General features: G+C 40.0%; 1 protein-coding gene across 2 annotated transcripts in view; it reads right to left on the reverse strand.

The window, feature by feature from the left end:
• tlr18 (toll-like receptor 18) overlaps positions 1-22,170 on the reverse strand; it is a 31,558-nt gene extending 9,388 nt beyond the window's left edge. The window contains exon 1 of one of the 2 annotated variants that reach the window (XM_085423674.1): positions 22,072-22,170. In XM_085423674.1, coding sequence (XP_085279800.1) covers positions 22,072-22,115 — 44 coding nt within the window. In that variant the 5' untranslated portion in view covers positions 22,116-22,170. Of the gene's footprint in view, positions 1-6,145; positions 6,523-22,071 lie in introns of those variants that run through there. The other variant, XM_085423675.1, reaches the window with a different exon arrangement.
• Between the last annotated feature and the right edge of the window lie 1,515 nt (positions 22,171-23,685).

The raw sequence follows: 23,685 nt of genomic DNA on the forward strand, positions 1-23,685 counted from the left end.
TGCAAATGTACTTGGATTTTAGGTCGCAAGCCACCCAAAACTTGATCCCAAACTTGTCCGGCTTACTTGCAATATACTGCAGGAAACTGCACCGGTGTGATCACATTGATGCCACAATGGACGACTGATCAATGCTCCACTACCAAAAGGAAGCCAAGCCCTGCCACCCTTTACAACAAAACAAGGTGTGATCACATTGATGCCACAATGGACGACTGATCAATGCTCCACTACCAAAAGGAAGCCAAGCCCTGCCACCCTTTACAACAAAACAAGGTGTGATCACATTGATGCCACAATGGACGACTGATCAATGCTCCACTACCAAAAGGAAGCCAAGCCCTGCCACCCTTTACAACAAAACAAGGTGTGATCACATTGATGCCACAATGGACGACTGATCAATGCTCCACTACCAAAAGGAAGCCAAGCCCTGCCACCCTTTACAACAAAACAAGGTGTGATCACATTGATGCCACAATGGACGACTGATCAATGCTCCACTACCAAAAGGAAGCCAAGCCCTGCCACCCTTTACAACAAAACAAGGTGTGATCACATTGATGCCACAATGGACGACTGATCAATGCTCCACTACCAAAAGGAAGCCAAGCCCTGCCACCCTTTACAACAAAACAAGGTGTGATCACATTGATGCCACAATGGACGACTGATCAATGCTCCACTACCAAAAGGAAGCCAAGCCCTGCCACCCTTTACAACAAAACAAGGTGTGATCACAGGGCTTGGCTTCCTTTTGGTAGTGGACAATTGATCAGGAAGCCAAGCCAAGGTAAATGCAGACTACAGATACCATGGCAGTGCCAGGATTGTGAGTGATTGCTGAAAATGTTGAAATGTACTCACTCACTTTTTATAATTATTTGTAAAAATGTGTACAAATGGTTGATTTTTTGTACTGTTTTTATCAATAAATCTCAGCAACAAAGGACATACACCCATGTGTGTTGATTTCTCCCTAAGATGGCAAACTGAAACACTCCAAGTTGGTGACTTTTGGAGATTTGTTTCCCTGGATGATTGAGAATGCATCAAGATGAAACAAAAGGAAGCTCACCGCTTTTAGCAGCTCCCCCACCCCCTCATCCACACACCCCCACTCCCCTCCCTCCAGAATTCCCAGGTAACAACCCAATTTACATATGAATGACTAGCCAATTTAGCTTCCACTTGCCTGAAGCTAAAGCTTAGCTAAAAGCCTACCAGCCATTTAATGATCAGCTGATCGGCTTTTCTGTCGCGAGTCCGTGTCTCTTGTTTGCTTTTGGCCCACTTTGCACCAGACAGAGGAAACCAGCGGCTGAACAACAGCAGCACGTTTAAGCTTGATCAGCTGTTGTTAGAATGTATTTAATATTACTTTCTACTCGAGGATCTTTTTCTACGTAGCTGACGCTGGTAACTGTGCAGGGGCGCATCTAGCAAAGTTTAGCCAGGGGGGCCGATAGGGCATTAACAGGGAAAAGGGGGCACAAAGACATACTTTTCTTTCTTATTCTCATTTAAAATGTCTAGCTTTTAATTATTTAATATTTATCCGAATCTTACACCCAAAGTTTTAATCTGATGTAAAATGTGTAGAAGTCCATTATTGTATATAGTGACTATTAAGTCTAATATATATACCCTAGTAAGCTATAGTACTTTTTTCCTTTGGGAAGGTACCATCTGTGCAGTCTGCAATTTTGTTGAAGAAAGATGTTGAATCTATTTAATATTTCTTGAAAAATAATTGATTTCTGTGCATTTATTTTTTCACACTGCATCAAATTAAGGTTGATTACGTCGATTAAGCATCATGAGGTGGCGCGTGAGGGGTGGTTCCCTATTTTTTATTTATTTATTTTTGTTGTTGCTGGGAGTTGGAACCCTGTTAGTTAGGTTGCTTAATATTTACGCTAAGTACTCTTTAAAATACCAGAATAGGGAGGATGGTGTAGGTTTAAGTTTATTAGATTGATCAGTATTGCTGAACTATGAAATTTTTTTTGCATATAGGTATAACAGAATAGCTTTAGTGTAGTTGTTGTTTTAAACTTGAGTATGAACATATACAAAATGCAGCAAGATATTTAAAAAAAAAACAGTTTTGTTGATTAAAAAACACTATATCGGATTCATATCGGTATCGGCAGATATCCAAATTTATGATATCGGTATCGGTATCGGACATAAAAAAGTGGTATCGTGCCATCTCTAATTATAACAATGCTAATTTTGTCTTAAATGATTTGAAATGCAATTATATTTCAAGCCACGAGACAATGTTTTCATTTTCCATTTATTTTGGTCATTTTAGTGCCAAGTTCAAGTTTAACCCCAAGTTGGCACCAAGTCTTTCAGATCATTTGCCAGATATCACTAAAAAATATTGATAGTGTTAACATTTTCATTTCAATTTTGATCTTAATAGTGTTAAATTGTGAAATACAATTTTTACTTTAAGTGGACATGGTTAATGAATACCCATTCATGGTATGTGAACATGAAAGACCTGCCTGTTGCAGGACTATTAATAGGTAACTGTTTAACCCTGCACGGCACCGCAGACCACGCCACACCACACGGACCATGCAAGATCTTTCTTTGATCCCATGTGTTGTCTTGTGATAACTCCATCAGGGTTCAGAAGCACCTATCTGCATTCCTCTTGCTTTTTCTCTTTACATTTATATTTTGGTTTGTAGGCCTGCCTGTGTGATACATAAGTGGTGAATAGTAATGCTAAAATGTGAAAACAATGCTAATCCAGACAAAACATAAACTCATGTCATTCACCAGCTGCTCTTGTATATAATGGAGCAAAAACAAATTTTGACTGTACATGCAATTTAGTTTAGTTTAGTTACACTGGCCATACTTTATATTGATTGCCTAGATGCAGATATAGAACACAGCAGCAGAAGTCATGAGTAGATCTGATGAATCATTTCTATTGCTTATTGTAAGTTGACCTTTCAAGTTGTGGGACTGATGTTTTGTTGGTGGCAAAAATTTCATTTACACATAGCAGCAATTTAAGTCTGATTGTTACCAAATATAATCTGGCTGGTGTGACTGTGTGCCAAGCATTAGGTTAAGAATTGCCCTTCCTCAGATTACTCATCCGGATACAGATCAGTGCACCAGTTGTAAAAGGGGATAAGTTTGCAAAAACATTAGAGTAGTCAGCAACTCCCACAGTGTAGTCTCAGATAGCTTTATCTTGTGGTTGTTAGGCATAAATCTAAACAACAACAGGTCATTTTGCAGTCAATAGGATGGTTTGATCAAGTTTTTTTTTAATTAGAAAAACTTAAAGGTCAAGACTTTTTGATCTGTGTGACCTGTTGTACTGTGATCTTCACACATTGCTTTGCATCATTTTCTCCCTCACAAACCTGATAAATTCACTGCTTCTTTAAGCATTTTCTTTTGGTTTCTGTCACTTCCATAGCTATTCTGCTGTCTCCTACAGAACACTTCTGCTTTGTAAAGTTTTATTTTTTTTCTACTGCTGTTGTGTTTTATTCAGCTTCCTTTGCTTTTTATTCAACATCTATTACATTTTGTGTGCCTTTGCAGCATTTTTCTTTTTGTTAGTGTTTCCTCAAGTTCCACTGCATTTGATCTCTCAGGGCCACCACAGAAAACTAAAACCTTTTACCTCAGACAAATTCCTCATTAATGTTTCCAACAGAGGTAAGCCAAATTGCCACATTCCTGCAAACACTGAGAGCTTTTAAGTTATGTCTATCAGATTTTATATTAACCAGCAGGTTATGAGCTTCTGTGTTTAACTCCTCTTATGAACCGTACTTTTGTTCTCTGTGACCTCTTGCTGAATTTTTTGTGGTTCTCATGAATGTACAATTCCCACAAGAGAAATGTTTTCTGTTCTGCGGTGTACAGTCTTATCGGTTAAAGGAATCTGCACAAACATGTTGGCAAAGCTGCAGACTTCTCTGTTCAAATTTTTAGTATTATTTTCATTTGTTTAACAAAGTCATGTGGTGTGTCAAAATAGAGTTGTACGTAGTGCAGTCAAAACACCTACACATAATCTCTTTTGTGTACACAGTATACTATACAAAATCTTTTCAGAGTTAATTATTCTCCCCAGGCTGGCTCACTGCCAAATTCATATAAGACAAGCTGGAATCTCCCCAAGCATGTGAGAAAAAAAAAGAAAGATAATTTGTTATCACCGTTTGTGTCACGTTTAAATTTTACAACTATGACACTGTTTGCATTCTAACTATGACCAAGTGGAAGTGCTCAAATTATCATGGATAACCAAATAAGAAATAAGATGAGTGAATGCTTTTTTCTTTTTTTTTCTTTGCTTTTGCTCCATAATTGCTGATAGAGGACACCATGTAGCTGCACTGGCTCATCCGGTATCTAAAACAGGTAACAACAGATAAGAGCATAACAAGGACAAGGTTTCCATTTGTTGTTACAAGAAGAGCAAAATTTGAATGGTCTACTTTTTAAAAGATCTTTTGGAAATACTTTAAAGACTAGGATCCAATTGTGTACAGTAATTGAAAGGAGAAATGAGGTTAGTATAAAACTCCTGGAAGAATAAAACCAACAGAAAATACACAAAGATGTGCTCACAACACGCCAAACAACTCTATTTAGGACTTGATTGATGATATAGAGGGCCTCACATCAGATGGTTGCTTCAGTGGGGTAAATAAATTTCTGATTATTAAGGTTGAGAAGCAGATCATATATATATATATATATATATATATATATATATATATATATATATATATATATATATATATATATATTAGGGGTGCAACGATATTCGTATCGATATTGAACCGTTCGATACAGTGCTTTCGGTTCGGTACGCATATGTATCGAACAATACAACATTTGTAATTTATTTTATCAATTTTCCTTCTGACGATGCTGTCTGTGTTGAGCGCTCAGTGAATCTGTGTTCGACTACTCCGCCTAGGCTGCACTGTCAAGCGCAGATCCACTGAGCGCTCAACACAGACAGCATAGTCAGAAGGAAGAGCGCAGGGCAAGCTAGCGAGACAGAAGTTAAGCTCTCCTTGCAACAGGCAAATTGAACCTCATTCAGATCTGGCGTTTGGAATTATTTTGGTTTTCATGTGACGTATGACCCTGAAGGTAAGCGAGTCATGGACTAAAGTAAAACAGTATGTTGGATGTGCCATGCAATGCTCAATTACATTGGTGTGAACTAGTGTGTTAGCGCAGTTAGCTCGTTAACGTGTTGGCCGTCTAGCCCCATGCACGGAGCGATCGGCGGTAGCTCGTTAACAGAGATTTGCCGTGTTGTGGCGTTAAGGTCATTTCAACGAGATTAACCTGAAAGCACTAGTGGGAACACAACGAATATGACTGCACATTTACGCCGACATCATCCTAGTGCAAAGACAAGTGGAAGCAGACAAAAAAAAGCAAGCATGCTACTAACTTTAGCCGAGTCATTTAGACAGCTGTTAGCACATGATTCTCCTTATATGTTTAATATGCTGCTGAGAATATAGCCCAGAAGAAGCGGATAGTATAGCTTTTATTTTGGAAAGAGCCATTTCTCTGTAATAAACTCTCTTTTCCAAAGATGAGTGATTCCTCAATCAGATACAGGGCTCGCAATATCGCTAGCCCGACGTCCCGGAGCTAGCGATTTTTTCAGTCGGGCTACCAAAATCTCTCTTCCCTGCCCGTCGGGCTATTGTAGGAAAAATATATGTCAATGCTTTTGCATTCTTTCAGAAATGTAGCTGGGTAATTATGTCATTGGCATCGGTGAGCCACTGTCAATATGTGACATATTGAAGTCGCGTTTGAATTTGCGCTTGTTTTTTTGCTTTCACTTTGCAATCATGCGAACTGTGTATAGAGAGCGACAGCACTGATCTGTGAGTGATGATAATTTGCGCACCAATTCCTCTGACATCGTCTTATTAATCGTTAGCTTACTATGCAAACATGACAAGTGAAATCTCCCGCAGCAAGCTTAAACATGTGAGAGGTTGATCGCGCAGAGAATCGCTGAGCTTATGTGAGTGCATGTGTAAAAGCATTTCAGTTCTGCTGAGCCAAATAAGACAGGTCGGGGTGAAGAAGTGACAGCCAAAGAAAAGCTTACCACAAAACGGAGAAGTTATGACAAATCAACCATGGTGACATATTCTGGGCAGATAGCACCCACTCCACTGGTTACTCCACTATAAGGCAAAAAGAAAGTGCAGCTTTATGGTTTATATGGACAAAAGAATTTCTGTGGCTGCAATATGATGAGCTATATAACCAGGGCTGCACATAAGTGGTCCAGAGGTGCGCATTCGCTGTCAAAATAAAAAACACGCACAAGGGTTAGGGTTAAATTTAAAAACTGTACTTTTGAGTTAAAATATATATTTCTAATTTTAATAAATGACAAATTAAAAATGCATGAACATTTTTTTGTATCGAAAAAATATCGAACCGTGACACAAAAGTATCGAACCGAACCGAACCGTGAATTTTGTGTATCGTTGCACCCCTAATATATATGTATATATATATATATATATATATGTGTATATATATATATATATATATATATGTATATGTATATATATATGTATATGTATATGTATATATATGTATATATATATGAATATCAACAAGTCAGTCTTCTCCTGGTAATATATAATTTCTACAATACAATGTAAGTTTTTGACAAGGGTAGCTATGCACTAAATTAGTAACCAGGTTGTGAAAGACACAGCAAACAGTTCTATCATTCATTAAGTCGCGATATCTCTCTGATATGCATGGAAAGCGTCATCCAGTAAGTGTAAAGATCTATTACTGCATCTGATATTTACCCAGCAGTCAATAGTTGGTGGCAAACAGTTCTTTCATTGACATGTGTTGTCAGTGCTGGGCCCACTGCCCTGATATGACAAATGTATCTGGCAGCAGACTTTTTTCACTAATGAGTGTTCTTTACTCTGGTTTAATGAGGCTGTTTACATGCTATGCACAAACACAGCTGCACTTGGTTGATGATTCTGTTTAAGTTATCATGTTCATCCTCCGCAGGGACAGATGCTACACATGTTTATGCGCACAGGTTGTTTTTCTATCATATATCAAATGTTCTTTACCAGCACTGTTGCTGTATAGACAAAGAGCAGTAAGATAAATACAGTAAATGAAATTAAGTTGCTGTTATCTAAACTATCATCAAAAGCACTTGCTTATCGTCTTCTCGCTTTGACTCTGACAGTTACTTTTTTAAAGAAACCGCTTACTGTGAAAGTTGTTTTCAAGAATCACGACTTTCCTGTAAGAATTTCCAATAAAAGCCTTCTACCATAAGGGAGACAGATAGGAAAACTTGAACAAATACCAGCAAAAACAGCTTACTAACTAGACACTTCTAGAGGGAGAAATGCCAAAGAAGGGTGAGCTGAAGAACTAAATCACAAATTATACAAACAGTGAAAAACATCCAATCCATTAACAGATGACTGGGTATAAAAATGGCAGGAATGACTCTTTCTGAAGGGAAATGTCAAGTTAAATCACAAAGCCTTTGTATATTCCCATCAGCATCCCTCAAACTAGGAAAAGAAAAGTAATAACAACAATTATTCAAACTTAATACAGCTTTGTTACAACAGACATTTAGATTTAGAAGAACAGAAAAAGCATTCTAGTAAATGTTAAATATTTGATAGTCACAATTTGATAGAAGTAACACCTGTGCTTTTTTTTTTTTTTGCTTTTTTTTTTCTTTTTCTAAATGACATCAGAAACAGCAGTATGCGACATTACGTGATGGCAGAGCTTCAGTTCATCCTTTGTCATTTTTTTTTTTTTAATAAATAGGACAGGGGGAATGAATGAGAGAAAGAGGGGGAGAGAAAGAAAGAAAACCAAAGGGGAGAAGAGACGGTGAGAAGGGGGGGGAAGAGAGAGAAAAAAAAAAAAAAAAAGAACTCCTGGGTCACCTGTATGGAGAAAAAAAACAAACAAACAAAAAAAACAAACAGAGGAGACAGCAAACAACAAAGAGCAACATAATAATAGAGAAAACAAAGCACCATCACAATAAACTAGCTAGTCATAGATATCAATATTTACTAAATAATAAACGATATTGTGCAGCACGCAAGATAGACAGCGCACAGTGTGCTTTGAGGCAGCAGCCAAGAAAGCTTTAGTCCACGTCTGTGAATACCCATGTGTGCATACCTGTGTGGATCAGCATGCTTGCATTCCAAAGGTTTCTCCATGTAATGATCTGCTAGGGAGTGTGGGGGGGCCACAGCCCCGTCCTCCAGGGTGTGAAGCGGGTATGGAGGAGATCAAAACTCCAGACATCCAGAGGCCCCCAGAACACAAGAGACCATGGAAGACCAACAGAGGGGCAGCCGCGCCACTGTTCCAGTAAGAGCTGAGGAGAGTCCCAGATGAGGGCTCGCCCAGCAGCCGCGGAGCAGAAGTCAGGGGGAGTTGCAGTGACGCGCCCGTGAGCTCCGCCGGCCCCCAGCTGTGCCTGAGTGACCGAGCCCCAGGCCGAGAGGCTGGGGGCACGCCACCTCCAAAGGGGCCCGAGCGAGCCCCAGGCCCCAGGCCCCGACAAGCGGCCGCCAAGGAGTGAGCCGGTGTGTACCCGGACGCCCACCCCCAGACACAAAGAACCACCAACACACCGACACCTGAGGGAGTCCGCCACCGGCAGGGGAAGTGGTGGTGGGTGGAGATAGGCCTCCAAACCTTGGAGGGCCTGAGGTGTCCCCAGAGAGGTGGCGTCTGATACCCAACCTGACATATAGACACAGACATACAGGCACACACAGACACAAACATCCATTCCCACCCTCATGCTCTCATATGCACTCACTCCACACTCAACCAACGTGGAGACAGACATAAAGAGACGCTGTACACACAATCACACTCCCCAAGCGTACTCTACAAACCGGGTCTAGGTACCCTTGCCCCTGGAGGGGGGAATTGCACCCAGACCCAGGTGGTGTTACCCTTTTCCCTGCGGTGGGGAGAGGCAGACCACCCCGACTCCGCAGCAGCAGGGAGGCCCCACACCCCAGACCGCAGTCGGACGGCCAACTCCTCCTACTAGCCGTCCCGCTCCAGCAGGCCGCAGAGAATGGGGGTGGGAGAAGACTCCAAACCTCCCTCCACCCGCTCATTGTAGTGTTGATGCATATGTGTTCTAAGGTGCAATTAAAACCCAGGAGGGCATGGAGCTACCTGCCAAGGAGCAGCAGGTAAGCGCATAGTCCCTCCTGCTAGCCCTCAATGACTAAGTGTATTTAAAATTGAGAGGTGGGCAACGACGTCAGGGGTGAGGTATACACCCTGATGGTAATTTGGACTCCGTGATTGTGCCCACCCCCAAGATCCTATATGTATGTGTAATGAGAGTGTGAATAATGTGAATGTCTAAGTTGTGGGATAAAATTGAGGCAGAGGCAGCCAGAAGGGGACGGGGGGGGGGGGGGGGGGGGGTAGCCTCCTCTGCACCCTGGTGACATACCCCCACTCCAAGGCCCTGCATGTGTGGGTGGTTGTGGAGGAGCGGGAAGAGGGAGGCAGCTGGAGATGGGGAGGGAAGGAAGGGAGGGGCAGGTAACCCCTCCCTGGGGCCAGCTCCCCTGCTGACCCCAGTAGGCACTCCCACCCTTCGCGACCCGCCAGGGAAGGGGGGCCCAGGCCCATCAGACCGGGGCCCAGTGCAGTAGCGCCCTCCGGCTCCACAGAGCCCTGGACAGTCCACCCAACCCCACCACAGAGAAAACTGCACCCACCCCACCATCCACACATCTTCCAGACTACATAAGACGGTAAACGCCCAGGCTGAGATCTTCCTCCACCTCTCCTGTATCTCCCCCTCCTGCAGAGAGTTCCTGAAGAGAAGAAAGCTCCTGCAAGATGTGACCATCCCCCCCACCAGTTGAAGAGCCCCCCAGGCGGCTCGACGCACCGGCGGCACCCTGCTCCAGGGCCGGGCCCCCATGCACCCACCCGCCCACAACCCCGGCAACACACCAACCAGGACCCAAGCCCCCGAGGCCCGGCCCGGGCCCCAGCCCAGAGACGGAGCGCCCCCAGAACCTCACGCCCATCCCGGACCCACCCAGGGGCAGCCAGGTTGCCAGGTCAGTAACCCACGTCCGTCAGCACAGACCCTCCCCTAGCCCCGCTGCACGCAGCCGCGAGGAAACAGTCACCTGAGAGCCACCAGAGCCCCCAACCGGACGTGACCGCTACCCCGGGTTGAGCCCCCCAAGGAAGATGCCTCCAGGGAACCCCCCGACGCCCTAAGCCTGTCCCTACCCCCTCACCAATCACAACAGTGAAGGCGGGACCAAACTATGACCCCCCACCCCCACTAGGTGATGGAGCTGATAAAAGGGGCCCAGAGCAATTGATCTAATGTGGTGGCAGAGGCTGTGTCAAGACTAATGTAATCTAATAGATAATTTCTATATTGGTTAGAATTAAGATTATTTTTATTTTTCCAGTTCATGAGGACTGTTTTCTTGGCTATGCATAGGGCAGTGAAGATCATATGGGCTATATTCTTTTCTGAAGTGACATTATCTAAGCTGCCCAGTAGACACACTAAGGGGGAAGTTGGAATGTTACATTTCAGACACTTTGATAAGTCTTCACATATCTCGCGCCAAAACTTTTGCACTGGTGGACAGAACCAAAGAGCGTGGATGTAATTGTCTGGTGTATTGCCTTGACAGTGTGAGCAGTTGTTGGAAGATGTAAAGCCCATCTTGAACATCCGATGACCTGTATAGTGCACTCTATGAAGTATTTTGTATTGTATTAATTGCAGACTGGGATTTTTAATTAATTTAAAAGTTTTTAAGCAAATCTGAGACCAGAAGTTTTGGTCTAGGTTGACTGATAAATCTGCTTCCCACTTTGCAGTAGGAAGGGATATTGATTCATCTAATTTAGAAAGTGTTCTGTATATTTTAGATAATAATTTGGGGGATTTAAGAGTAAGAAAATGTGCCGCACTTAGTGGTGTTTGTAATTCAACTTGACTGAGGTTAAATTTCTTTTTTACTATGGATTTAATTTGTTGATATTCTAAAAACCTTGTCTTGTTGATCCCATATTGTTCAACTAGTCTGTCAAATGGAATAAATTCTGTTCCCTCTAATATATGTTCTAAGTATTTAATTCCTTTACAACTCCATTCTGGGAAATTAATCATATTATTGTTTTGTAATATGTCAGGGTTATTCCAGATAGGTGTACGTTTGCATGGGATTAATGAAGACTCCGTTATTTTTAGAAACTCCCACCATGCTGTTAGAGAAAAGCTGATGTCGATACTTTTAAAGCATTCATGTCTTTTGATGTTTGAGCTAATAAATGGTAGGTCTGAAATCTCTAGATCCTTGCATAGTGCCTGTTCAACATCTAGCCAGGGCTCAACTAAGAAGGTATGTTTTAACCATTCTGAGATGAACTGAAGCCTGTTGGCTAAGAAGTATTGGTGAAAATTAGGCAGATCTAATCCTCCTCTATCCTTGGTTCTTTGTAGCGTTTTTAAGCTAATACGCGGGGGTTTATCTTTCCAAAGGAATTTGGAAATATATGAATCCAGAGATCTGAACCAATCTTGTGATGGTTTGTTAGGGATCATCAAAAATAAGTAATTTATTTTTGGCAAGATCATCATTTTTATAGTGGCGACCCTTCCCATGAGTGATATGGGTAAAGATTTCCATCTAGTCAGATCGCCTTCTACTTTCTTTAGAAGTGGGATGTGGTTTAGTTTAGTTAAGTCTGAAAGCTTAGGAGAGACATTAATACCTAAATATTTAATATTTCCGGATTGCAGTGGGGCAGAGGAAGAATTATGGAAGGAGCAGTTAATGGGGAGAACTGTAGATTTTGGCCAGTTAATTGAATAATCTGAAACTCTTGAAAACCAGTTTATTAAAGTAATTACCTCAGGGAGGTTGGTTTGTGTGTTTTGCAGAAAAAGCAACACATCATCCGCATAGAGACTGATTTTATGTTCTATGTTCTTACATTTTATGCCCTTAATTGTTGTAGCCTGTCTAAATGCTGCTGCTAGAGGTTCGATAAAAATTGCAAAAAGTGAAGGGGAGAGTGGGCATCCCTGTCTGGTGCCCCTCAGGAGACAGAAGCTGGAGGATGTCTGGTCATTTGTTCTGATACGAGCCGTTGGGGAATTGTATAATATTCTTATCCAGTTTATGAAAGAGTTTTCAAAACCAAATTTGTGTAAAGTTGCGAATAAAAATTTCCAATTAACTCTGTCAAATGCTTTTTCTGCATCTAGAGATAATATTATGGTTTCGATGTTTTTATCGTATGAGTAGTCTATTAAATTAAGTAATCTACGAGTGTTTGTTGAGGAGTGCCGACCTTTTATGAAACCAGTTTGGTCAGGATGAATTAAGAGGGGGGTTATTTTCTCTAATCTCTTTGAGAGAGCTTTGCAGATTATTTTAAGGTCTACATTTAAAAGAGAAATTGGACGATAGCTTGAGGGAAATAAAGGGTCTTTGCCTGGTTTTAGCAGGAGACTAATGTTGGCAGAATTCATATTTGGTGGTAGTCTGCCCTTTTCCTCGATTTCCTGCAACATGCTGTGGAATACTGGTGCCAAAATTGTCCAGAATTCTTTGTAGAATTCTGCAGGGAAGCCGTCTGGACCTGGAGCCTTATTATTGGGCATACTTATCAGGGCTTCCTGGAGTTCACTTGGCGTCAGTGGCGAATCCAGTTCCATTGCTTGACTGTCTAGTAATTTTGGAAGAGTTACGTTGTCAAGAAACAGATCAATTTCATTTTTAGATGGGTTTATTTGTGGTGAGTATAAAGTTTCATAGAAATCCCTAAAAATGTTGTTTATTCTTCCAGGATCATATATTGTGTTCCCCGATAAATCTTTAGCAGCACATATAGTTATTTTTTCTTTATTTATTTTTAGCTGGTTAGCTAGAAATCGACCTGATTTGTTACTGTGTTCAAAATTCTGCAAGCGAAGTCTTTGTATAAGGAATTGTGTTTTTTTATTAATAGTTTCATTTAATTCTAGTTTTGTTTTGCATATTTTGTTCAATGTTTCCTGATCTTGGTGGGACGCATAGGCTTCTTCTAGTGATTTGATGTTTTTTTCTAATTCCTGAATATTTTTGTTTTCTTCTTTCTTTTTGTGTGATGAGAAAGAAATTATTTTACCTCTCATCACAGCTTTCCCTGCTTCCCATAGAACAGAAGCAGATATTCCGGGAGTGTCATTAAAGTCTAAATATGAAGTCCATTCCTTTTTAAAGTATTTAATAAAGTCTTCATCTTTAAGTAGTGATATATTAAATCTCCAGTTTTTACTTGGCGTAGTATTATTCTTGTGCATTAGTGTTAAAGATACAGGAGCATGATCGCTGACAGCTATAGGATGAATCTCAGTGTCTGAAATGTCACACAGCAGTGAGCTGCTGACCAAAAAATAATCCAGACGAGAGTAAGAGTGATGAACATGCGAGAAAAAAGTATATTCCTTACTGGTGGGGTGAAGAGAGCGCCATGCATCGCAAAGACCAAAGTCGTTCATATACTGTTTGATTATATTTGTGGACTGCCAATTACGCTGAGTTCCTGTTGTGTTGAGCCTATCCATGTCTTCATTTAGTCCAAGGTTGAGGTCACCGCCAAGAATGAGTGTGCAATCAAGGTGTTCAGAGAGTGCACTAAAAAAAACCGTGGAAGAATGAGGGTTCATCAACATTTGGACCATATATACTAACAATACATAGTTTTTTGTTCAATATTGATAGTTTAATAATTAGAAATCTACCCTCTGGATCTATAACTGTATCGAGTACTGTAAAATTAACATTTTTATGTATTAAAATTGCTACTCCCCGTTGTCTAGAATTATAACCGGCTGCAAACACGTTAGGAAACTCAGGTGTTTTAAGTTCATTTAAACCTGTGACAGGTTTGTGAGTTTCTTGTAATAAAACAACATCTGCCTGTAGTTTTTTAAGCTGGTTAAATATTTTTAACCTCTTTCCTCTGGTGCCAGCTCCATTTACATTCCATGTGACAAACCTCAGCATGCCCTTAATTGTGCTTTGCATCATTTTCTCCCTCACAAACCTGATAAATTCACTGCTTCTTTAAGCATTTTCTTTTGGTTTCTGTCACTTCCGTAGCTATTCTGCTGTCTCCTACAGAACACTTCTGCTTTGTAAAGTTTTATTTTTTTTCTACTGCTGTTGTGTTTTATTCAGCTTCCTTTGCTTTTTATTCAACATCTATTACATTTTGTGTGCCTTTGCAGCATTTTTCTTTTTGTTAGTGTTTCCTCAAGTTCCACTGCATTTGATCTCTCAGGGCCACCACAGAAAACTAAAACCTTTTACCTCAGGCAAATTCCTCATTAATGTTTCCAACAGAGGTAAGCCAAATTGCCACATTCCTGCAAACACTGAGAGCTTTTAAGTTATGTCTATCAGATTTTATATTAACCAGCAGGTTATGAGCTTCTGTGTTTAACTCCTCTTATGAACCGTACTTTTGTTCTCTGTGACCTCTTGCTGAATTTTTTGTGGTTCTCATGAATGTACAATTCCCACAAGAGAAATGTTTTCTGTTCTGCGGTGTACAGTCTTATCGGTTAAAGGAATCTGCACAAACATGTTGGCAAAGCTGCAGACTTCTCTGTTCAAATTTTTAGTATTATTTTCATTTGTTTAACAAAGTCATGTGGTGTGTCAAAATAGAGTTGTACGTAGTGCAGTCAAAACACCTACACATAATCTCTTTTGTGTACACAGTATACTATACAAAATCTTTTCAGAGTTAATTATTCTCCCCAGGCTGGCTCACTGCCAAATTCATATAAGACAAGCTGGAATCTCCCCAAGCATGTGAGAAAAAAAAAGAAAGATAATTTGTTATCACCGTTTGTGTCACGTTTAAATTTTACAACTATGACACTGTTTGCATTCTAACTATGACCAAGTGGAAGTGCTCAAATTATCATGGATAACCAAATAAGAAATAAGATGAGTGAATGCTTTTTTCTTTTTTTTTCTTTGCTTTTGCTCCATAATTGCTGATAGAGGACACCATGTAGCTGCACTGGCTCATCCGGTATCTAAAACAGGTAACAACAGATAAGAGCATAACAAGGACAAGGTTTCCATTTGTTGTTACAAGAAGAGCAAAATTTGAATGGTCTACTTTTTAAAAGATCTTTTGGAAATACTTTAAAGACTAGGATCCAATTGTGTACAGTAATTGAAAGGAGAAATGAGGTTAGTATAAAACTCCTGGAAGAATAAAACCAACAGAAAATACACAAAGATGTGCTCACAACACGCCAAACAACTCTATTTAGGACTTGATTGATGATATAGAGGGCCTCACATCAGATGGTTGCTTCAGTGGGGTAAATATATTTCTGATTATTAAGGTTGAGAAGCAGATCATATATATATATATATATATATATATATATATATATATATATATATTAGGGGTGCAACGATATTCGTATCGATATTGAACCGTTCGATACAGTGCTTTCGGTTCGGTACGCATATGTATCGAACAATACAACATTTGTAATTTATTTTATCAATTTTCCTTCTGACGATGCTGTCTGTGTTGAGTGCTCAGTGAATCTGTGTTCGACTACTCCGCCTAGGCTGCACTGTCGAGCGCAGATCCACTGAGCGCTCAACACAGACAGCATAGTCAGAAGGAAGAGCGCAGGGCAAGCTAGCGAGACAGAAGTTAAGCTCTCCTTGCAACAGGCAAATTGAACCTCATTCAGATCTGGCGTTTGGAATTATTTTGGTTTTCATGTGACGTATGACCCTGAAGGTAAGCGAGTCATGGACTAAAGTAAAACAGTATGTTGGATGTGCCATGCAATGCTCAATTACATTGGTGTGAACTAGTGTGTTAGCGCAGTTAGCTCGTTAACGTGTTGGCCGTCTAGCCCCATGCACGGAGCGATCGGCGGTAGCTCGTTAACAGAGATTTGCCGTGTTGTGGCGTTAAGGTCATTTCAACGAGATTAACCTGAAAGCACTAGTGGGAACACAACGAATATGACTGCACATTTACGCCGACATCATCCTAGTGCAAAGACAAGTGGAAGCAGACAAAAAAAAGCAAGCATGCTACTAACTTTAGCCGAGTCATTTAGACAGCTGTTAGCACATGATTCTCCTTATATGTTTAATATGCTGCTGAGAATATAGCCCAGAAGAAGCGGATAGTATAGCTTTTATTTTGGAAAGAGCCATTTCTCTGTAATAAACTCTCTTTTCCAAAGATGAGTGATTCCTCAATCAGATACAGGGCTCGCAATATCGCTAGCCCGACGTCCCGGAGCTAGCGATTTTTTCAGTCGGGCTACCAAAATCTCTCTTCCCTGCCCGTCGGGCTATTGTAGGAAAAATATATGTCAATGCTTTTGCATTCTTTCAGAAATGTAGCTGGGTAATTATGTCATTGGCATCGGTGAGCCACTGTCAATATGTGACATATTGAAGTCGCGTTTGAATTTGCGCTTGTTTTTTTGCTTTCACTTTGCAATCATGCGAACTGTGTATAGAGAGCGACAGCACTGATCTGTGAGTGATGATAATTTGCGCACCAATTCCTCTGACATCGTCTTATTAATCGTTAGCTTACTATGCAAACATGACAAGTGAAATCTCCCGCAGCAAGCTTAAACATGTGAGAGGTTGATCGCGCAGAGAATCGCTGAGCTTATGTGAGTGCATGTGTAAAAGCATTTCAGTTCTGCTGAGCCAAATAAGACAGGTCGGGGTGAAGAAGTGACAGCCAAAGAAAAGCTTACCACAAAACGGAGAAGTTATGACAAATCAACCATGGTGACATATTCTGGGCAGATAGCACCCACTCCACTGGTTACTCCACTATAAGGCAAAAAGAAAGTGCAGCTTTATGGTTTATATGGACAAAAGAATTTCTGTGGCTGCGATATGACGAGCTATATAACCAGGGCTGCACATAAGTGGTCCAGAGGTGCGCATTCGCTGTCAAAATAAAAAACACGCACAAGGGTTAGGGTTAAATTTAAAAACTGTACTTTTGAGTTAAAATATATATTTCTAATTTTAATAAATGACAAATTAAAAATGCATGAACATTTTTTTGTATCGAAAAAATATCGAACCGTGACACAAAAGTATCGAACCGAACCGAACCGTGAATTTTGTGTATCGTTGCACCCCTAATATATATGTATATGTATATATATGTATATGTATATATATATATATATATATATATATATATATATATATATATATATATATATATATATATATATATATATATATGTATGTATATATATATGTATGTATATATATATATATATATATGTATATATATATATATATATGTATATATATATATATATATATGTATATATATATGTATATGTATATGTATATATATATGAATATCAACAAGTCAGTCTTCTCCTGGTAATATATAATTTCTACAATACAATGTAAGTTTTTGACAAGGGTAGCTATGCACTAAATTAGTAACCAGGTTGTGAAAGACACAGCAAACAGTTCTATCATTCATTAAGTCGCAATATCTCTCTGATATGCATGGAAAGCGTCATCCAGTAAGTGTAAAGATCTATTACTGCATCTGATATTTACCCAGCAGTCAATAGTTGGTGGCAAACAGTTCTTTCATTGACATGTGTTGTCAGTGCTGGGCCCACTGCCCTGATATGACAAATGTATCTGGCAGCAGACTTTTTTCACTAATGAGTGTTCTTTACTCTGGTTTAATGAGGCTGTTTACATGCTATGCACAAACACAGCTGCACTTGGTTGATGATTCTGTTTAAGTTATCATGTTCATCCTCCGCAGGGACAGATGCTACACATGTTTATGCGCACAGGTTGTTTTTCTATCATATATCAAATGTTCTTTACCAGCACTGTTGCTGTATAGACAAAGAGCAGTAAGATAAATACAGTAAATGAAATTAAGTTGCTGTTATCTAAACTATCATCAAAAGCACTTGCTTATCGTCTTCTCGCTTTGACTCTGACAGTTACTTTTTTAAAGAAACCGCTTACTGTGAAAGTTGTTTTCAAGAATCACGACTTTCCTGTAAGAATTTCCAATAAAAGCCTTCTACCATAAGGGAGACAGATAGGAAAACTTGAACAAATACCAGCAAAAACAGCTTACTAACTAGACACTTCTAGAGGGAGAAATGCCAAAGAAGGGTGAGCTGAAGAACTAAATCACAAATTATACAAACAGTGAAAAACATCCAATCCATTAACAGATGACTGGGTATAAAAATGGCAGGAATGACTCTTTCTGAAGGGAAATGTCAAGTTAAATCACAAAGCCTTTGTATATTCCCATCAGCATCCCTCAAACTAGGAAAAGAAAAGTAATAACAACAATTATTCAAACTTAATACAGCTTTGTTACAACAGACATTTAGATTTAGAAGAACAGAAAAAGCATTCTAGTAAATGTTAAATATTTGATAGTCACAATTTGATAGAAGTAACACCTGTGCTTGATGAGACAAATTCTTTCTATTACCACACGACAAGTAAAGAAAAGAAAGAGTGTGATACTATATTGGGGCGTTAGAGCAAAACAGAACAAAAGTATTCTGGAGAGTCTTGAATAATTACTAAATCATTACAGTCTGCTCTGTTCAAATCAATACTCTGGTCAGGAAAGCATTAAAGAAAACAATACGAACTTTAAATTCTGCTTCCGTGTTTCACTGCTAGTGCTCTCCAGTTGCACATGCTCGCTCAATGTTGTGGTAAAATACTACATTCAAGTGGAACATAACAATTGCAGATGTTATTAGTCACACCCAACAAATCAAAGCATCCACCACGTAAAAGCTCTATTAAACAGGATAGTGTGGGTAGATTTGTGTTTTGTTTAAGTGCTTTGGTTTCAGGCATTTTAAGGAGGAGTTTACAAACAAAGAGCAAGAGGGATTTAAAATGAATTCTGTCTTATTGCAAAACCCAAAAGGAAAAACTACTCAGCAAAGAGAAATGTGTGCTGTCTCAGTGGCACTTGACTCCACCTATAAGCCCTTGTTTTGTGTCCTATTAATGCTGCCAGAGAATGAGTAATCAATGAATGGTCATATTCAGTGACTGACTAAAACCAGGCACTGAATATGACATGAAACATATGAAAAAAATATCAAAGTAATGTCACTAACTAGCAAAGGACTGATGAAAATCTTATTATTTACTAAAGAAGCTTCCTTTTAACTGAAGTAGCCCTAGAGTGATCCAGCACTCTGGGGATTCAGGGGTTCACTTTAGTTCATTGAGCAGCCTCCATTGTTGCTTTCTAAAGCCATAAATGTGTGTATATGTATGTGTGTGACAACAACACACAAGCACAGAAGGCTGCTTTGTAGTAAATGTTCCCTGTTGAGAAACATGATAATTGTGTTCTTGTCAAACATCTTGATCATATCTTTATATAAGTCATAAAATATGCAATAACATTTTAGATATTGCCATGAAAATTGACATTAATTATAAAGATAAAATAGTAGCTATGTGATAATTTTACTTTCCCCCATAGAGATAAAATCTGATTACAATGAAAAACTAATTAGATACAGTGGGAAAAGGGAGGCAGCTGCAGTAGGGCAGAGCTGCAGCACTCACATGTACTGCATTCATTGTCTCTAAGCTGCTGCAGTATCAGTGGGCACAGGTCCACTACTGCATCAACTATTATATCTGCTCAGGATGAGCTTCTCTGGACATCTTCTCAGTTAAAAGATAAGAAGATTAACTGGGTTGGCTTCTGAGCATTCAGCATTACAGTTAAATAATAACCGAAGGTTCAACATAAGTTGAAGCATTAAAGAACTAAAATAAATCACACAGGGAAAAGTAAAACTGTTTGAAAAACATTTAAGAGGGCAGAGCAGCAGGAGACATCCAGTGAGTTCAGTATACAAACAAATCCCTGAATAATCACCACATCCTGGACACTCCTTCTACTTTCTCTAAATATACCTTAAAACCTGTAATCTCAAAATGACTAAGCCGCTCAGATCTTTAGAGAAGACTTTACATACACCATCAGGCAGGCAACATAGACACCAGCAGCTGTTCAAATCTCCCCAATGTTAGCTTATTTACCACAGGGGCTTCACAGGTGCCAGCAATTAAGGAGGCTGCTTGCCTTAGGAGTGTCTCTAAGCATACAGTAAACCTGAAATCTTTATCTTTTTATAATTATCAACACAACTCATTAAAAGATGAAAAACGGATATAAGCAGAGATACTCCAAGCCATCTTACCTGTAGCCTGTGTAGTGAAAGCTGAAATAGTGAATGCCTCCAGGCCAACATACTCCAGATGTCTCAAAAACTTAATTTTCATTGTGATGAACAATTGTTCCACCCAAGAAAGTCATATTTTAATGCTATTTTGTGATTTAAATATCCTATTTGTTACAAAACAAGATGCTCTGTGTTATATCACTTCCTTCCTAACACAAGAGCTTATACACCTTTCATAGCACTGAAATACCCTTTTCATTCCTTTCTAACACAGCTGAGGTATTGGAAAGAGGGATTTTCAGTGTTTTTCTATGCTCAGTGAATAACTGGATAAATACATCTCTTTAGGATCTTTAGCCATGCTACCAGCTGTGTGAGGCTGTACATAAAAACAATAGAGGAAGTGAAAAATGCACACCTTCCTGCTTTCCTATACTAAGGAAACCTTAAGCAATGCAACCTTTAAAAAGGAAAGAAAACTCAGTTTCCAACTCCAGCATGTCGGTCTGGGTGAACAACCTGTCACATGACTTAAACAGGCTCTTCCACACTTATCTTATTCATAATGTGGTTTAAAACAATGAACATTACAGCAAACACATGGATTTTCCTGTTTGAATGCAGCTAGCCATCAAACATTAGAGCCAATTATTGCTTGACATAAAACTTATTGTTGCAGCCAGGGGCAGCCCAAAAGTGATCCCTTTAGACTGGTTTTTGGTTTTAGTGTCCTGATTTTCCTCAGAGTTATCCATTCTGTCACTAGCTAGCAAACATAAACATACTGACAGAAGATGGCACTAAACATGTTTAAAAACTTGTTTAAACGTGTTTAAAAAATTCACAGACAGTGTTACATCTATGTCAGTTTGAGTTTCATTTCCTCTTTAACCCCCATTTATCCAGGGAAGCTACTGCATGACCACTGGAAGAGATTGTTTTTGTTAGTTAGTTATTTTTGTTTGATTTATTTATTTATTTTTTGTAGTAAAGTAAAAAGTGTGCGTGTTAGTCCCCATGGGGAAATAGTTCCTCTGCATTTAACCCATTCACCCAGTGAAGCAGTGGGCAGCCACCAATGCAGCGCCCGGGGAGCAGTGTGTAGGGACGGTACCTTGCTCAGGGGTACCTCAGGGTAGCCGTTCAGTGGAGTCGAACCCCCGACCTTCCGATCATGGGGCCACTACTCTACCTACTGAACTATCCCTGAACTAGTGGACAACTACAGCTGTGTCTGGGCTCAAATATTTAAGCCAAGATAGAGTCAATATGTCAAACGACCTACAAAATGTTACTACTGGGCATTGAAACCTGCCACTTTTCCCACTTCCTGTCTAACTGGTGTACTGTTAAATGATAAGTATGGGACGCTATTTTGTCTGGAACACTGTATTGAATTAGAATTACTATCAAGTAGAGGAAGTCCATCAAGTTAACATTTTCCACCCCTTAGATCAACTAGTGAATTTTATGTGCCTCCACAATAAACTACATCTCTTTAGGATCTTGAGCCATGCTACCATTCTAATATATTCTAATTCAAATATAGCAATTAGAATTATTATTCAACATTTAGAATGTGCTGAAAGATTGGAACTACAAGTGATCCAGGTAGATTGTTTTAAATGTTAAGAGACAAAACAAGCTTGAAATAGACATGAAAACAATATGTTTACACTCACCTCATGTTGGACAGGCTCAGGTCTTCCTTAGCTGGACTTTTCATAACACATTCTAACCTGTTCTGTTGTCAGTGCTTAGTGAGAAGTGACTCACCACTGGATCTGTAAGCTTATGGGCACTCTGTTAGCTCTGCTAGTCTGTATGTGTTTTTGGCCCTCCCTCTCTGTCTGATTCTTTTTCTCTCTCACTCACTCTTCAGTCTTTGTGCATGAGCACGTGTGTGTGTGTGTGTGTGTGTGTGTGTGTGTGTGTGTGTGTGTGTGTGTGTGTGTGTGTGTGTGTCGCTCAGGAATGTGGAAAGTAGTTTTTTTTTTTTTTGCCTCAGAGGCTCCACATATTTTTAATCATGTTTGCTATTCTGTAACACAAACATTAGAGCCAGAACTGTTGGGAAATATCAGTTTCATCATAGCCATTACTCTGGTCATGCACATACATTTGATTTGATTTTGTTAAAACCTTGAGATATTGTTTTTTTTTTTTTTTTTTTTTTTTTTTTTTAATCTAACCCAATAAAACCCACTTAAAAATAAAGGTTGAGTATGTGCTAAGACTATTTTGATAGCAAAAACAAAAAAGTTAAAAATAACAACTGCTGAAAAAAGAAGAAGCATGTCCACGCTGTTCCAAGTTTCAGTGAACACCTCTGCCAAAAACTGCCTGTGTAATTAGACAGGCCCATGAAGATAATCTGTTGGGTGGAGGAATTTCAGTTCATCTCTGCCCTCGGGCCATTTTCACAGTTTGGTTGTCTTATTCATTTGTATATTTTATTAGTTATTATGTCATTTCCTCTGTGGGTTTACATCCCTATAAAACTATGAGTGAGGTTTTGTCTCTAAATACATCAACAAACTGAGAAATATAGGAAATTAGAGCGTGTCCAGAAAGTATTCACAGCACATCACTTATTCCACATCATGTTAAAGCCTTGTTCCAGAATGGAAGTCACCGCACCTAGTGCTCCGATTACCATAGGGACCACCGTCACCTTCACCCTCCACATCTTTTCGAGCTCTCCTCTGAGCCCTTGGTATTTCTCGAGCTTCTCGTGTTCCTTCTTCCTGATGTTGCTGTCATTCGGAACCGCTACATCGATCACTACATCTGTCTTCTCATGTTTGTCTACCACCACTATGTCCGGTTGGTTAGCCACCACCATTTTGTCCGTCTGTATCTGGAAGTCCCACAGGATCTTAGCTCGGTCATTCTCCACCACCCTTGGGGGCGTCTCCCATTTTGACCTCGGCACTTCCAGGCCATATTCGGCACAGATGTTTCTGAATACCATGCTGGCCACTTGGTTATGGCGTTCCACGTATGCCCTGCCTGCTAGCATCTTGCACCCTGCTGTTATGTGCTGGATTGTCTCTGGGGCATCTTTACACAGCCTGCACCTGGGGTCTTGCCTGGTGTGATAGACCCCAGCCTCTATGGATCTTGTACTCAGAGCTTGTTCTTGTGCTGCCATGATTAGTGCCTCTGTGCTGTCTTTCAGTCCAGCTTTGTCCAGCCACTGGTAGGATTTCTGGATATCAGCCACCTCCTCTATCTGCCGGTGGTACATACCGTGCAGGGGCCTGTCCTTCCATGATGGTTCCTTGCCTTCCTCC

Source organism: Rhamphochromis longiceps, linkage group LG11 (assembly GCF_057381845.1).
Source record: "Rhamphochromis longiceps isolate RC_006_pf linkage group LG11, R_longiceps_female_GT1.1, whole genome shotgun sequence".
NCBI classification, from domain to species: Eukaryota; Metazoa; Chordata; class Actinopteri; order Cichliformes; family Cichlidae; genus Rhamphochromis; species Rhamphochromis longiceps.